At 56.6% G+C, this 14,341-nt stretch overlaps 1 protein-coding gene across 4 annotated transcripts; it reads right to left on the bottom strand.

Annotated features, from left to right (window-relative positions):
• Nucleotides 1-7,278: 7,278 nt before the first annotated feature.
• Nucleotides 7,279-13,625, bottom strand: LOC310888270 (putative serine/threonine-protein kinase SBK3). Of its 4 annotated transcripts, none has more exons than XM_083814854.1 (4): nt 13,144-13,625; nt 10,079-10,255; nt 9,775-9,977; nt 7,279-9,429 (listed from the first exon to the last, which is right to left on the bottom strand). In XM_083814854.1, the coding sequence occupies exons 1-4, from the start codon at nt 13,262-13,264 to the stop codon at nt 8,683-8,685; spliced, it is 1,248 nt and encodes a 415-aa protein (XP_083670980.1). In that variant the 5' UTR covers nt 13,265-13,625; the 3' UTR covers nt 7,279-8,682. The 4 variants fall into 4 exon arrangements, with proteins under 4 accessions (XP_083670980.1, XP_083670979.1, XP_083670982.1 ...); XM_083814853.1 differs by lacking the exon at nt 13,144-13,625 and adding an exon at nt 10,991-11,764; XM_083814856.1 differs by lacking the exon at nt 13,144-13,625 and adding an exon at nt 10,991-11,764 and having other exon boundaries at nt 10,079-10,244.
• Nucleotides 13,626-14,341: the final 716 nt, after the last annotated feature.

The following is a 14,341-nucleotide window of genomic DNA, read 5'->3' as shown; positions in this document are numbered from 1 at the left end:
GAGGACACCATGATTTGCGTTGCCTTGATGGGCAGTGCAAGGAGCCTCAAAGAATACCCCTCCCCCCAGAGTTTTTGGTCCTCTTCCAGCTTTGTGTGTAGGAGGTGAAGGAATTGCAAAGGAATACCCATTCCCTGCTGGCTTTAGAAGTGGCTGGTGAGTAAAAAACCATCTGCTGTGGGTATGAGTGGAAAAACTTACCGCCTTTTGAGCATGTTTTTTCCCTTCCAGGAGACAGATCTCTGCACTAATAGCAGGGTCTACATTCCTAGCCTTTTATATTTAATGCTCTTCCATTTGCTTTTCATATAGGAAATTTTAACAGCCAGGACCCTGGGCTTCTGGCATTACTCCCCAGCCCTGCCTAGCAGCCTTGGGTCTTTGTCCCCATACTGACTGTGCCGGTGCGAGACGAGCAGAGCCAGCAGTGTTACACCTACGGCCACCGAAATCTCCCCATGATCACTTCCTTCACACTCTCTGGCCATCCCATCATGACTTAAATCACCCAATGTCACTCCCATCCAGCAGCTGACACCCAACAGCTCCTCTGCAGATGAAAGGAACAGGACAAGAAAGTATTTTGTGGCTGACGATTAAAGGAATATTCATTGGCTCTCCCCTGCTGTTTCTCCCTAGGAAGGGCTTAGTCAAGAGGCTTTGTGCTGAGATTCAGCACCTGCTTGTCTCAAGGTCTCGGCCCCGGCCACGCACAGATCCAGGCTGATCACTGCAGAAGTTCCCTGTTCTCGACAGTAGGGGTCTCTAGAGGATCACAAAAGCTGCCGAAATTCAGCAGCGGCTCCAGTAACACATGAGGTGGGGCTGAGGTTTTACTTTGCTTTCCTCCATTTGACTAAAGGTTCCTTTAGCTACAGCTTCCTACATGTCTTTTTAATCCTTTGGCATTCAGGGTGTCATGCTGTGTGCTTGGGACGAATATTTCAGTATTGGCAACCAGAACAACATCCCTTCTCAGCAGAGGTTACGTTAGTTTAATGGAAATTTCAGGAGTCTTAATCACAATGTGAGTGGTTCATCATCATCCCATCACAGGAATTAGGCAGTCGCGGCTGAGGTCAAGCTGATTCACCACCACCTTCCTGGGTGCGAGGGTTGGAGAGATGGTAAAGTGCTTCAGCACCTTCCCCCTGCCAAAGCTCTGCTCTGAGCTCCTGCCTCCTGCTTGGGGTGTCTAAGTGCAAGCTCTTGGGGTGGCTGCCACTTTTTGGTGCAGTCCTAGATCTCCTCGCCCATAGCAGAACTGCAACTTGATGTGGCAATGCAACACGATCTGCTCTTCTGCTCTGTTCGTCTTCCACTCTTTGGCGGTTTTCTCTGGGCTTCCCTGCAGAGTGTGGGGCTGTGGAGTTCACCTGCCAGCCTGCGAATGGCCTGGCTGCTATTGTAGCTGAGTTGGAGGGACCAGTATCTGCAGTCCTGTGTGTCTGACAGCCCCCTTCCACCAAACCAAAGCCCTGAGGAATGGTTTGTGAGCCAGGACACCTCCCTCCAACAGTAAAAGGAACAGAGGGAGTGATAAACTCATTAGTCTTAGCCATTAAGGTGGGCTTCGAATGCATTGCTTTCCAAGAGGGCCTCCAACACCTGCTAGCAGATTTACCACTATGCATCACAAAAAGACAAAAAACCAGGGGAATACTTGGATTGGTAAAGAGCCAGCTTGTCTCTGTGCAAAAGGGGGGAACAAAATGGGGAAACTAGGAAGCACCCTCAGTCACTGCTGAGTGTAAAAGGTGATGCAAAATGAAATAAATGCCTGCCTCCGAGTCACTTAAATGAGCTGCCAACTTCTGTTTTGCTGCAGCTGGACATGTTTCCTTCATTATCTCCATGTACTCCTGTTGGATCTGCATGAGGGGATGGGGGTGACACGGGGTGACTTGAGAAAGCCAGGGAGGTGACCCTGGGGGACCCCAGGGAGATATCTGAATCTATATCATTGTCAACTCTCACCCCTGTACAGTGCTCCTGTATGGCTTCATGCTGAGTTGGCTAAATAGCTAGAAACGTTGAAATTACCAGAGGAGGTCACTGTTGAGCAGCCTACGGATGGATGTCTTCAGAGGTGGCCTCACTGCAAACTTGTGAACCAGGCTGTGGATAAGGTTACTGCACACCTGCAGTCCCTTGAGATAGGGAGGGCTCCTGGAGGAGAAGAACCAGGGACAAGGTCAGGAAGGAATCTTTTGGTAGTCAGATGGAAAGGTAGAGGAAAAACAGCCCTCGCTGAAGAACTACAAAATATCCAGTAGTTACTCATCCCTTATAATTAAAAAGGAGTTGCATGTGCTAGGGACACTGAGGTTTTAGAGAACATGTATGTTGGGTTTTAATATAACTGCCCAACTACTCAATAGCTTCATAAAAAGAAATGCAGTCTGGTGGTTGACCCCAAAACATGAAGACTCAGGACTGTGTGCATGACTGGTGACCCAAGGTTTATTGCATGTTGGCCTGCTCAAGATGTGGTGCTCAAGCTGTGGTGCAGCTTGACCAGCTACAGAAGAGCATAGTGTAAGCTCCCTGAGGCTTCACTGTGATTGCCTTGGAGACACGTCTTGTTGGAAATCTGGTGTTGCCATACTTTCCCCAGTCCTTAGCTTATGAAAAAGCAGCCTTTTGGGGAACAGATTATTGGATACTGTTGCCTGTTTTGCATACCAAAGTTTGCCACCGCCATGCATTCAACTCTAAGACATTCTGCAGACTGGGGGATGAATGGACTGAGAGCAGCCCTGTGGAGAAGTACTTTGGAGTGTCGGTGGGTGAAATACTCAACCATGAGCCAGCAGAGTGTGCTTGCAGCCCAGAAAGCCATTTGTTTCCTGGACTGTATCAAAAGGAACCCAGCAGCAGGCTGAGGAAGGTGGTTCTCACCCTCTGCTCCACTCTCATGAGATCCATCTGGAGCACTGCATCCAGTCCTGGGGTCCCCAACACAGGAAGGACATGGACATGTTGGATCGGGTCCAGAGGAGGGCCATGAAGACGATCAAGGGAGCACCTCTCCTATGAAGACAGGTTGAGGGAGCTGGGGTTGTTCAGCCTGGAGAAGAGAAGACTCTGGGGAGACCTTAGAGCAGCCTTCCAGTACCCAAAGGGGGCTACAAGAAAGCTGGGGAGGGACTCTTTGTCAGGGGATGTAGTGATAGGACAAGTGGCCATGGTTTTAAACTTAAAGAGGGTAGATTTAGATGAAATATAAGGGAAAAAAGTGATGTAAGTGATGAGACATGGGAACAAGTTGCCCAGTTGTTCCACTGTGGATGCCCCATTCCTGGAAGTGTTTAAGGCCAGGTTGGATGGGGCTTTGAGCAACCTGGTCTAGTGGGAGGTGTCCCTTCCCATGGCAGGGCACTGGAACTACATTATCTTTAAGGTCCCTTCCACCCCATACCATTATAAAATTCTACAAATGTGATGTTCATAAGGAACTGAGAAAGAGAACTCAGACTTCCCAACTTTAAAGAGAAAAGAAATGAAGCCTCAGCACAGCTTGGCAACCTTTGTACAGTTGTTCAGTGCGTTACTTTTCTCAACAAATTACAACACGGTCCAACAGATACAGCAACACCCAGTCTCCCACAATATAAGGCAGAATTTGTTATTCGCAAAGCTCTTAAACAATCCCCTATATTTTTACTCCTTTCTGCACAATGAAACTGATAACATAGAAGAGTTATATTCTAGTGAAGAGAATGCAAGGGCAAAATGCACCTCAGCACTATCAACTGCAATTGGTGGTGCTGAGCTCTCCTAGGGCCTTGCTCTAAAATAAGCCCCTCAATATTTACCAGAGGGGGATATATAGAGGCACAGAAGGTGCAGCCTGTTATTCCAGGCCTCTCATTGTAATCCAGGCTCTAAGCATCCACCAGCAATGACAATAAAGAAAATGTACAGACCTCTACCAGAAATCAGCATTTTCGTTACCAAAAATGGTTACTTCAGTCCATACTTTTGGTTTCTTCTCTTCTTCAGGGAAAGAAGATTCCCTGATTTCCGGGGGAAATTTGTCAGCTATTTTTCGTCTGCTCTCATAGCCTGGAGTCTGAAGAAAAAGGAAGAAGACAGTAATTTGAAGGGAGATTAGAATAGCTCCTTTGTGGCTTTCAGTAATATCGGGGTCATTAAAATATCTTAAAGTTATATGAAAGTTCAGACTTTCTGAAAGCAGACACCACCACCAAATTTCAGCTGAGCAGATCCTAGCTCAGTCAGAATAGGGCTGTTCAAACAAATCCAGTGGAAACAGGTCACACGGATCTGGATAAATAAAAAAATAAAGCTTTACTTGGTATGATGAACCCTTCTTCTGTGTTGTATTCCTGTCTTTCTTCTCCCACTATAGAAGTCCATCCTGAAAGAGCAATTACGAGTAATCCCGTGTCTGACATAAATGGGAGAGTTTCCTGCAGGATGTGCTGTAACCCACGATGGCATAGACGGCCCTTGAGGGTTACATCTAAATGGGGCTCTTGGGTTTTGCTGCTAGTGTGTCAGCTGAATACACCCAGCTGTAACAAGCTGTGCATATTGGTGTACAAATCCCGAACACATCCATATCCAAAGCACATTGTTTCTCCATAGCATGGTGAACTGTTTTGGCAGCCGCTGGCCCTGGGTTTTGCAGCATATCCCCCAAAGCCCTGTCACTGTGACACTGGGGCTGGAGACAGAACTGTTAATAAAAATCCCATGGACCTTGAGACCCAGCAAGTTTTCTCATTCCTGGTACCCTAGAGCTGAGATTGGTGGACCAGGAGGTTTCTCCCATCCTGGCGCCATAGATGCAGCCACTGCTTTTACCACTTACAGGTACAGCTGCTCCACCTCATAACTGATGCAAGGCATTAGTGCAAGACTGCAGTTTTTGCACAATGCTTTTGTGCATTGCTTGTTGCAAATATCACCGAATGCGTTGTCCACCGAATGTTGCTGTGGCGAGCCTGCAGGTGCTGCCTGGGAGGCTTCAGTGCCGTGAAAACCAGGCTGCTCTGGAGGAATTTGGTGACCCCAGGATCCCACCCTACCCCCTCAGCTGCAGAGGGCTCATGGGCACCTCACCACGATTTGAATGCCAAGAGTTACAGCGGTGAAAATCCCACCTCAATGCAGCTCAATTTCAGCTTCTTCAGCAGTTTGATGGAGCCGAAACGTGGGACCGAGCTGGTTCCTCTGGGATGAGGGAGTTTTCCACCCCTGGCTGCAGGGATCACCACTGTCCAGCCCAGCATTGCTGCCTCCAGGTCCACAGTCCCTGGGCTGGGACTTAGGAGAGACAGCTATAATTGAAAAGCATCTGTACGCATTTCAGCTGCCGGTGTCAGGCTCTCGGCATGAGTCCCAGCTGCTAGGCACCCCATCCACATTCCCTGTGCCTCTCCCATCCCCTTCATCCCTCCAGCCCGTCCAGCTCCCACAGAGAGCTGGGGCCCAAAGCCCTGTGGGGTTTGAGCTTTGCTCGGGATCTGCCTACCCCAAGGAGAGATGCTAAAAAGTGCACGTGCAGGGCATTGGGAGGAGTGGTGATGCCAAGAGAGGGTGAAACCGTAAAATATAGAATGGCTCGAGTTGGAAGGGACCTTAAAAATCATCCCATAGGCAGAGATGCCACCCAGTAGATCAGGTTGCTCAGGGCCTCATCTAAGCTGGTCCTGAACACCTCCAGGGATGGGGCATCCACAGCTTCTCTGGGCAACCTGTGCCAGTGCCTTACTACCCTCTGAGTGAAGAACTTCTTCCTAGTGTCTAATCCATTTCCCTCCGACGTGGAGATCAGGATGTCATGTGGGACCATATCAAAGGCCTTGCAGAAGTCCAGGTTGGTGACATCAATTGGTTTTCTGTTGTCGACTGATGCAGTCACTCCATCATAGGCCACCAAGTTTGTCAGGCATGATTTGCCGTTGGTGAAGCCGTGCTGGCTGTCTCGGATCACCTCCTTGTCTTGCATGTGCCTTGACGTTGCTTCCAGGAGGATCTTTTCCATGATCTTTCCTGGCACAGAGGTGAGGCTGACTGGTCTGTACTTCCCTGGGCCCTCCTTTCTACCCCTTTTAAAAATGGGAGTGATGTTTCCCTTTTTCCAGTCACTGGGGACTTTGCCTGACTGCCAGGACTTCAAATATGATGAAGAGAGGCTTGGTGACTCCATCAGCCAGTTCCCTCAGGACGCTGGGACGCATGTCATCAGGCCCCATAGTCTTGGGTGCTTTCTTACCCAGGGGATGTGCTCTAAGTCCTTGTGCTCTAAGGGAAATATCCTTAAGGAGCTGCCAGCCCTGCTCAGCTCCTTTTCCAGCAGACACCATGCACTGGAAGTCCCCCATCAGGATGACAGCGTGTGAGCATGATGCTTCTTGTAGCTGAAGCAAGAAGGCCTCATCCACAGGCTGCCCTTGGTCAGGCAGCCTGGAGCAGACCCCGACCACAAGGTGTCCTTTATCGGTGTGGTCCATAACTCTTACTCAAGCTCTCAGCCCAGCCAGCTTACTGCCCACAACACTCTTGCCCCACCTGGACAGCTGTGCCCCATCCAGCATCAGCACGCCTGGTCCCTCAAAAATGCATCCAAGGTCACAGAACCCAAACCCTTGGGCATGGCACCAGCCTCTCAGCCAAGCATTCACTTGTCCCAGGTGTCTCCTTCTTTGTGCGTCCCAGTCACCAACTGGGAGGCCAAAGGAGAACACTACTTGTGCTCCCAATCCCTTCAATATTTTTCCAAGGAACATAAGATCCTTTTAGATATTTCAGAATTTCTTTGTTAGAGCATCATCTTGCTACTTGACAATGTAGGAAGGGGTGGTGGTCTTTGGGACCCGAGAGAATTGTTAGTCCTAGTATCATGAATACAGGCCCCAGGCAGGCAGCAATTCTCTCAGAAGAGATTGTCTGGATGGCAAATGGGAGCCTTGGTACCTCTTGTAGAGGAGTCTCCAATGACTTAACAGCCTTCGTGTCTTCTTTGTGGCACTGGTTTGGATGCAGTTGGGAGAGACTGAGCCAACCTTGTGCATTGGTCTTTCTGAGGTCTTTACTATTTCTCCCTGAGTCTCTTCTCTCCGGCCTTAGGACCTCATTTCTATTGCACAGGGGCACTTCAGGGGCAGGGGGAGTTTTCTTATCCAGCTCCGATAAGACAAGGGTCTGCTCTCCCTCATCATGTGAGTCCAATACCCTTCCAATACCTCCCTCTGCAAGCGTGGCACCCAGAGGAGATTCAGGGCTCGTGGGAAAACACAATTATAAAAAGGCAAAACAACAGAGAATTTTATTAACTTTCAGCACCTCAGCTGATTTCCATCTCTCCTTCCACTGTGCAGCGGGGCTCCTCTCACTTGGCAGGAGATCAAAGAACCAAGGAACGGTTTGGGCTGGGAAGGACCTTAAAGACCATCTCTTTCTAGGTGCCCAGGACACCTCCCACCATACCAGGTTGCCCAAAGCCCCATCCAACCTGACCTTGAGCACTTCCAGGGATGGGGCATCCACAGCTTCTCTGCATGACCTGGACCACTGTCATCATGAAGTATTTCTTTCTAAGATCTAATCTAAATCTACCCGCTTTTATTTCAAAGCTGTTACCCCCCGTCCTATCACTACACAACCTGATAAATCCCTCCCCAGCTTTCCGGTGGGCTCCCACCAGGGATGGGAAGGGCTGGCATGCTGCTGGCAGCACTCAGCACCCCTCTGGGCTCCCTGGGAGAGCAGGGTGAGCCTGGAGGGAGCAGGTTTTCTGTCCAACCGGCATGCACTGTGCTCACCCCAGGTGAGCTCCGCTTTGGTGCAAACAGCCCAGACCTCAGCGGCTTCACCTCTGGAACCCCTCTGCTGACATCTGTGACACTTCAAGCTGCTGATGCCCGTTCTCCTGACACCCCCCCCCCCCACCTCCTCCACATCCATCGCCATCCCAGCTCACTCCCTCTGCTCTCTTCAGACTTTTGTATTACCCAGTCCTCATGGTGCAGACTATCCCGCCTGTGGCAGAGTCTTGCATAGCTCAGAGGGAGCTGAATCCCACGTTGATCAGGTTTCCGTCAAGCACTAAATTCGCCCTGCGGCTCCTCCCAGCCCAGCTGTGTGCCTGGAGGGCTCATGCTTGGTTCTTCAGCTCATTAACCCCAAGGAGACTGCTTGGCATCTTAACTAATTACAGCAGGGATGACAGCCTCCTCACACACACGTGCAAGTAGGGGAGGTTGGACCCGTTTCTGGGTTCCCCTGCTGTTACTGAGCCATTTTTGCAGCTGCTCCTGCCAAGGCCTTGCACCAGCCTTAATGATTTCTGACTGATTGCTCTCCTCCCACTTCTCTGTCAACCTTTGGCTGCTTTTCCCTTGGCTTCTCCTTGCCACCCTAGCACATTTGTTAATCAGGCATTTTGTCATCATGAGTGATGTTCATTAACAGCAGGTGAGGTGCTGAGATGGGACTGGCATCCCTGACCCCCCCCCCCAAAATGCTGCCCCGAGCATTGCTTCTCCTTCCCTTGACTGCAGCACTTTTCTGGTGCTGTTTGCTGCCTCTGACCCTTACACCCAGGGTACCGCGTGCGGACCAAGTTTTCACCCCAGCCCACAAGAAGACCCTGGCCCAGACCTCAGGACCCCCCTCGCTGCCTGTCCCCGGGGCTGATGGAGATGCTGACTAGTGGCACAGGGCGAGGGTACCAGAAGGCGGTGTGGGTACACCGTCCCCGCTACTGTAGCTGCCATCACCCTGCTCCCCAGCACCTGCAGCATCCCTCACACCCCCTCCTGAGCCACCGGCTGGGGCACAGCCCTGGGTAATGGGGGTCTGGGGGTTTCCTGCTGCTGCCTCCCCCCTGTCGCCACCATCCAGCCGAGCCCCGGTGTCCTGTCCTGTCAGCCATGGCAGGGACAGGTATTTCTGCACCTCGATGGCCGGGCTCCGGCGGTCGGGGTCCAGCCTCAGCAGGCGACGGAACATCTCCTGCGCCCCGTAGCCAAAGGCCTGCCAGGATGGAGGCGCCTCCCGCCCCTCTGCACCGCTCTGCCAGGCGCTGAAGTCCTCGAACTGGGGGTCAGGGCTGGCAGCCACAGCCCAGGGGAAGCAGCCGGTGCAGAGGCAGAAGAGCAGCACGGCAAAGGCCCAGACATCGAGGCTGGAGTCCAGCTCCAGCGTGTCCAAGCCCTGGAGCAGACAGAGCTCTGGTGGGGAATAGGGCAGGGTGCTGGACATGGCACGAACGGCAGAGCCCTGCAGGCGGGTGAGCCCGAAATCGCCCAGCTTCACCCGCCGGCACTCACGGTCGAAGAGCAGCACATTGTCCAGCTTGACGTCCCGGTGGACCAGGGCCCGGCTGTGCATGAAATCCAGAGCCTCCGCCAGCTGGGAGGCACAGCGCTTCACCAGCACCTCTGCCAAGCCCTCCTGCGGGAACGGCAGCACCGTCACTGCCTGCCACAGAGGGTGCTGCAGCCCCCAGCACCCTGCCTGGTGCCACCAGCAAGGGCTTCAGCCCAGAGCAGCCCCCAGACACATCCCCGTGCTGCCAAGTGTGTCCCAATTCACAGCAAGAGGTTGGTTAGGCTTAGGGTTAGGGTTAGGCTTAGGCTTAGGCTTAGGCTTAGGCTTAGGCTTAGGGTTAGGGTTAGGGTTCCTGCCCCCTCCCTGCACCCCCTGCCAAGCCACCCCGGTACCTTCTCCTCCCTATTCCCTCCCACCGGCCCCTCATCAGCCCCTCAGCCCTTGGCAGATCCCCTGTACCGCACGCACCCCAGGGGTGAGGAGGGTGCACAGGTCCCCAGCAGGAGCGAGCTCCTGCCCGAAGGCGAAGTGTGTGGCACTCTCGAAGGCGACGGGCAGGGCACGGATGCAGGCGGTGTGGCCAGAGAGGCACAGGGCAATGCAGTACTCCCTGAGGAACGCCCTCCACTCCGTGTGCTCCTTCAGCATCAGCTTGAGGACCACTGGTGAGCCTGAGAAGCGGGGAGAGGGTCAGCGCTTCGGAGGGATGTCAGGGATGAAGCGGCCATGGGGTGAACCAGGGCAGGGACCCCTCCCCCCAAAAGCTCCTCACCACCGTCGCGGGGCTCGGTGAGCACCACACGGCCGTAGGTGCCGCTGCCCAGCTCCTCCAGCACGGTGTACTGCTCCTCCAGCTCCTGCCGCGGCACGGCCTGGCCTGTCCGCATCATCAGCTGCTCCAGGAACACCTCGTTGTCCTCCCCATCCTCCTCTGACTCCTCCATGGGCCCTGTGGAGCCCAAGCACCCCACACCAGTGTGATGTCCCCCCCTTGTCACACACAGGGGAAGCCTGGGGACACCCAGCTGGTGCTGCCCAGTCCAGCCCAGCTTAGTCCAGCTGAGTGCAGCCCACACCAGTATGGTCTGAAACAGCGCAGTACAGCCCTCTTCAGTCCTGTTCAGCTCTCCCAGCCCAGTGCTGCCCAGTCCAGTCCAGTCTAGCTCAGTTCAGTCTACTGAGGTGTGAGGTCCAACCCTCTCCAGTCCATCGCAGTCCAGCTCATTCCAACCCAGTTCAGCCTAGCCCCGTCCAGTCCAACGCAGCCTAGCCCAGTCCAACCCATTCTAGCCCAGTCCAGCCCAGCCCAACCCAGTTAGCCCAGTCCAGCCCAGCCGGGATGCTCGGCCCCCATGGACAGCCCCACATCCCACTCCACATCCCCCCACAGCAGTGGGTCAGTGCTGGCTCTGCCCTTTGCCCACTCCCAGCCCTTCTCTCCTCCATCTCCAGCTCTGAAACAGGACCCGGACCCTTCTCCCATCCCGCTGGCTGCAGCCCCTTGCACCGGCACAGCCGCAGGGGGGTCACAGCCACCCCCGGGTGTTGCGGGGCAGGAACAACAGCCCTGTCCCCCCCCTCCCTGTCCCCAGCCATGGGGGCTGAGCTGTGCAAGAAAGCCGCAGAGCGAAAGCTGGCATCTGCTGGGGTTGCACAGGGACAGCCCAAGCGGCGTGAGGCTCACCGGTGTCTCTGCGCTGTCCCTGGGGCGCGGCGCGGTGCCACTGGCCCCGCAGCCGCCCCGGAGCCCGGAGCCGTGACTCAGATTTTCCTGCGCGCTCCGAAGCCGCTGGACCCAGGGCAGCGCCGGCCCGCGCTAATCTCTCCCGCTCGAGCTGGGAACATGTGTCAGGCACAACGCGTGCCGACCTCCAAACATAGGCAGGGGCAGGACGGACGGGGTATTGCGTGGGGACAGACGGACAGGATGGAGAGAGGCATGGGGGGACTGACGGACAGAACGGAGTACGGGAGGGAAAGACAGGCAGGGCAGTCCAGGTGGGGACAGGCAGACGGGATGGAGCACGGCAGGCAGGGGCGCGTGGAGCATGGTGCATGGCCAGATGGACAGAGCGCCGAGGGCATGGACAGAAGGACAGACACGGGGCATGGCGTGGGGGGAGCAGGCGGGTCTGGGTGCATGGGTGGGTGGGCAGACAGCACAGCGCCCTGCAGGAAGGGACAGCTGAAAGAAGGAGCAGGGTGTGGGGGGGACAGATGGACAGGGAGCCGTGTGGGATGGACGGATGGACAGAGCGGGGGACAGCTTGCAGGGATGGCCGGGCAAAGCGTGGTGTGTGGGACAGGCACCCTGCTTGGCCGGACAGACGGCGCAGGGATGGACAGACACGTGGCACGGAGCCTGCACTCTGTACCAGTGCACTGCTAATGTCAGCGCGAACGTCACAGCTCCTCGACATCCCCAAGCCACTGACCCCCCCCCACAGGACACCTCCAGAAGCACCCCCCCCAAAACCTTCACTCCCCTGTCCCCTGCTGGCAGCAGCTCCCTGGCCACTGCTACCACCCCGCGAAGCCACGGCCCCAGCCTGGCCAACACTTGTTGCATGTTCGTCCCTCTTCTGCCTCAGTTTCCCCACTCCCATATCTGGGCCCTTCTGTGCCCCCTCCCCAGCGTCTCACCACCCCCCCCCGCCCCGAGGTTTGCCCCTATTCCCATGGAGGTTTGCCCCGCTGGTCCTACGGAGCTGTGGGAACAAGCACTGGGCACCAGACCCCCAGGTGTGGGGCAGGACAGTCCAGGGACAGGTTTTGGGGCGTGTGTAGGGATCAGCCCCAGCTGATGGCCCAAGGATGGGGGGGGCACCGACCCCGGGCTGACACCGTCCCTGCACGGAGCCCCCCTGCCACCATCCCCAGCACCCCCTGCCCGCAAATTAACCCGCGTCCCACCACTCTGACTCACATCTGGGCCCCTCTGCAGGAGCGCTCCCGGGGTCTATTTTGAGCTGGGGCTGGCAGAGCCCTGCTGGTGGCACGCACGCACACACACGCACACACACTCACACGCACGTGCATGCGTGTGTGCGCATTGCCCTGCCGAGGAAGCCGCGCTCGGACGCAGCGCACCCAGCGCTCGTAGGGGCAGGAGGAGTAGGCACCAGTCAGGCTTCGCCCCACGGGAGATGCGGGGGGGGGGGGGGGGCCCTTGGTGCTGCTCTGTGCGTGGGGGGGTGGCGCTCTGGCACCGGGTGGGGGGGAGCAGGGGGTGTGAGGCTGGGCTCATCCCTGCACCTGCTCGGCGCCCCAATATCAAGCCTGCCCCACAGCTGCACCCCCAAAGCTGCTCCTGCCCTGTGCCCCCGGGATGTGCCTGTCTCTCTCCTCCTGCCTCAGTCCCCAGGCTGTGTCCCTCCCTCTCCCCCTTTTCCTATGTCCGTATCTCCCCCATCCCCCTGTTCCCACGTCCCTTCCTCTCCCTCTTTTCCCACATCCGTGCCCTTTCCCCCTTTTCCCCCGTCCATACCGCTCCCTTTCCCCCTTTTCCCAGACCCACAGCCCTCCCTTTCGCCCTTTCCCCATGTCCATATCCCTCCCTCTCCCCGATTTCCCGTGGCCTGCTCCCTCCTCCCCATTTCCCACATCCTCATCCCTCCCACTCCCCAGTTCCCACGGCCACATCCCTGCCTCTCCCCAAGCCCCCTGCCCTGGGACCTGTTGTTTCTCCCTCCCCACCTGCTCTTTCCCCCCATCCCAGCTGCTTACGGCTGCCCTGACCCCAGCCCGCCGGGAGGTAATTAATACTTGACAGCACATTAACAGGCCCCGCTTGGCACGTGGCCGGACGGGAGAAGGTCACATAACCCCATCACTCACCCTGCCCTCTCCGTCCCCAGTATGGGGAGCAGAGGCTGCTGCCGGGGTTGTCCCCCCTGCCCTGGAGCAGTGGTTTTGGGGCTGGCCCCCTGCATTGCCCTCCTGCCCTGCCAGGAACCATCCCCAGGGGCCAGTGCCAGCCCCACAAATTTCAGCCCCACCGGCACGTCTTCGGCCCCGGCGGCATGCAGAGGATGCAGAGGACAGGGACAGGCAGTGGCCTTTGCTGGCCAGGTCCCCAGTGCGTGGGAGGGAGCGTGGTGGCCAGGCTGCGGGGGTGGCGGGGGGCGGAGGTACCAACAGCTGCGGGGGCACCGAAATAGCCGGCGGGCAGCCGGGCCAGGTGGCGAGAGCTCAGCCCCGTCCCTGTCGCTGGGCTGGGGACAGAGCCCGGCATGGCCCCATGCTGCAAGAGGAGCTGGAGACGTCCCTCTGCCCCCAGTTTGTCCCCCGTCCCCTTCTGCTGCCAGGGATGGATTGTGCTCCCCCCCCCCCCAATAAACCCCACCACCCACAGTCCCCAATTTCTGCCCCCAAGCTCATTGCCCCATGCTATGACCCCTCTGCCCCCCAGCCCCCATTTCCAATTCCCTGCCCCTCTTCTCCTCCAGCACCCATTGCCCCACTCCCTGCCTCCTTGCCTTCCCGTTGCTCCCCACTGCCCCACTCAACGCCCCTCTGACCCCCCCCCAGGCCCCACTGCCCCACTCCATGCCCCTCTGCCCCACAGCTACACTGCAATCCCCCAGTCCCAGCCCATCTGCTCCTCACTGCCCCGTGCCCAGCCCCTCTGCCCCCTGTGGCCCCCATTACCCAATTCCCTGCCCCTCTACCCCCTCAGTTCCCATTACCCCACTCCCTGCCCCTTTGCCCCCCCGGTTCCACGACCCCACTCCTTGCCCCTTTGCCCTCCATTGTCTGCCATTCCCCCACTCCCTGCCCCTCATCGTCCCTATTGCACCACATCGAGCCCCCCTGCCCCCATTTTTTCCACCTGCCCACCCCCCAGCAGGGCAAGGCCTGGCCCTGGCCCCACGACTGAGAGCTGCTGGCAGGCAGCCGGTCCCATCCCCCGGCCGGGCTGGGTGCCGGGAGCGGACAGGTGGCTGGCGGGATTAGTGCTAACGAGATGTTTCATAACGGGGTCAGGGGGCCGCGGGGGAGGGCCCGGGCAGGGGGCCAGGCTGGGCACGGTGCC

The sequence above is a fragment of the Anser anser genome, assembly GCF_964211835.1.
Source record: "Anser anser genome assembly, chromosome: 32".
Taxonomy (NCBI): domain Eukaryota; kingdom Metazoa; phylum Chordata; class Aves; order Anseriformes; family Anatidae; genus Anser; species Anser anser.
This window is presented reverse-complemented; position numbering and strand designations above follow the sequence as displayed.

Coding starts and splice junctions, on each gene's coding strand:
- LOC310888270 (XM_083814853.1), bottom strand. CDS start 11,726: ATGTCGAGGAGCTGTGACGTTCGCGCTGACATTAGCAGTGCACTGGTA. Junction 10,256..10,990: donor GGGACAGCGCAGAGACACCG/GTGAGCCTCACG, acceptor TGGGCTCCACAG/GGCCCATGGAGGAGTCAGAG. Junction 9,430..9,774: donor GCACCCTCCTCACCCCTGGG/GTGCGTGCGGTA, acceptor CCGTTCCCGCAG/GAGGGCTTGGCAGAGGTGCT.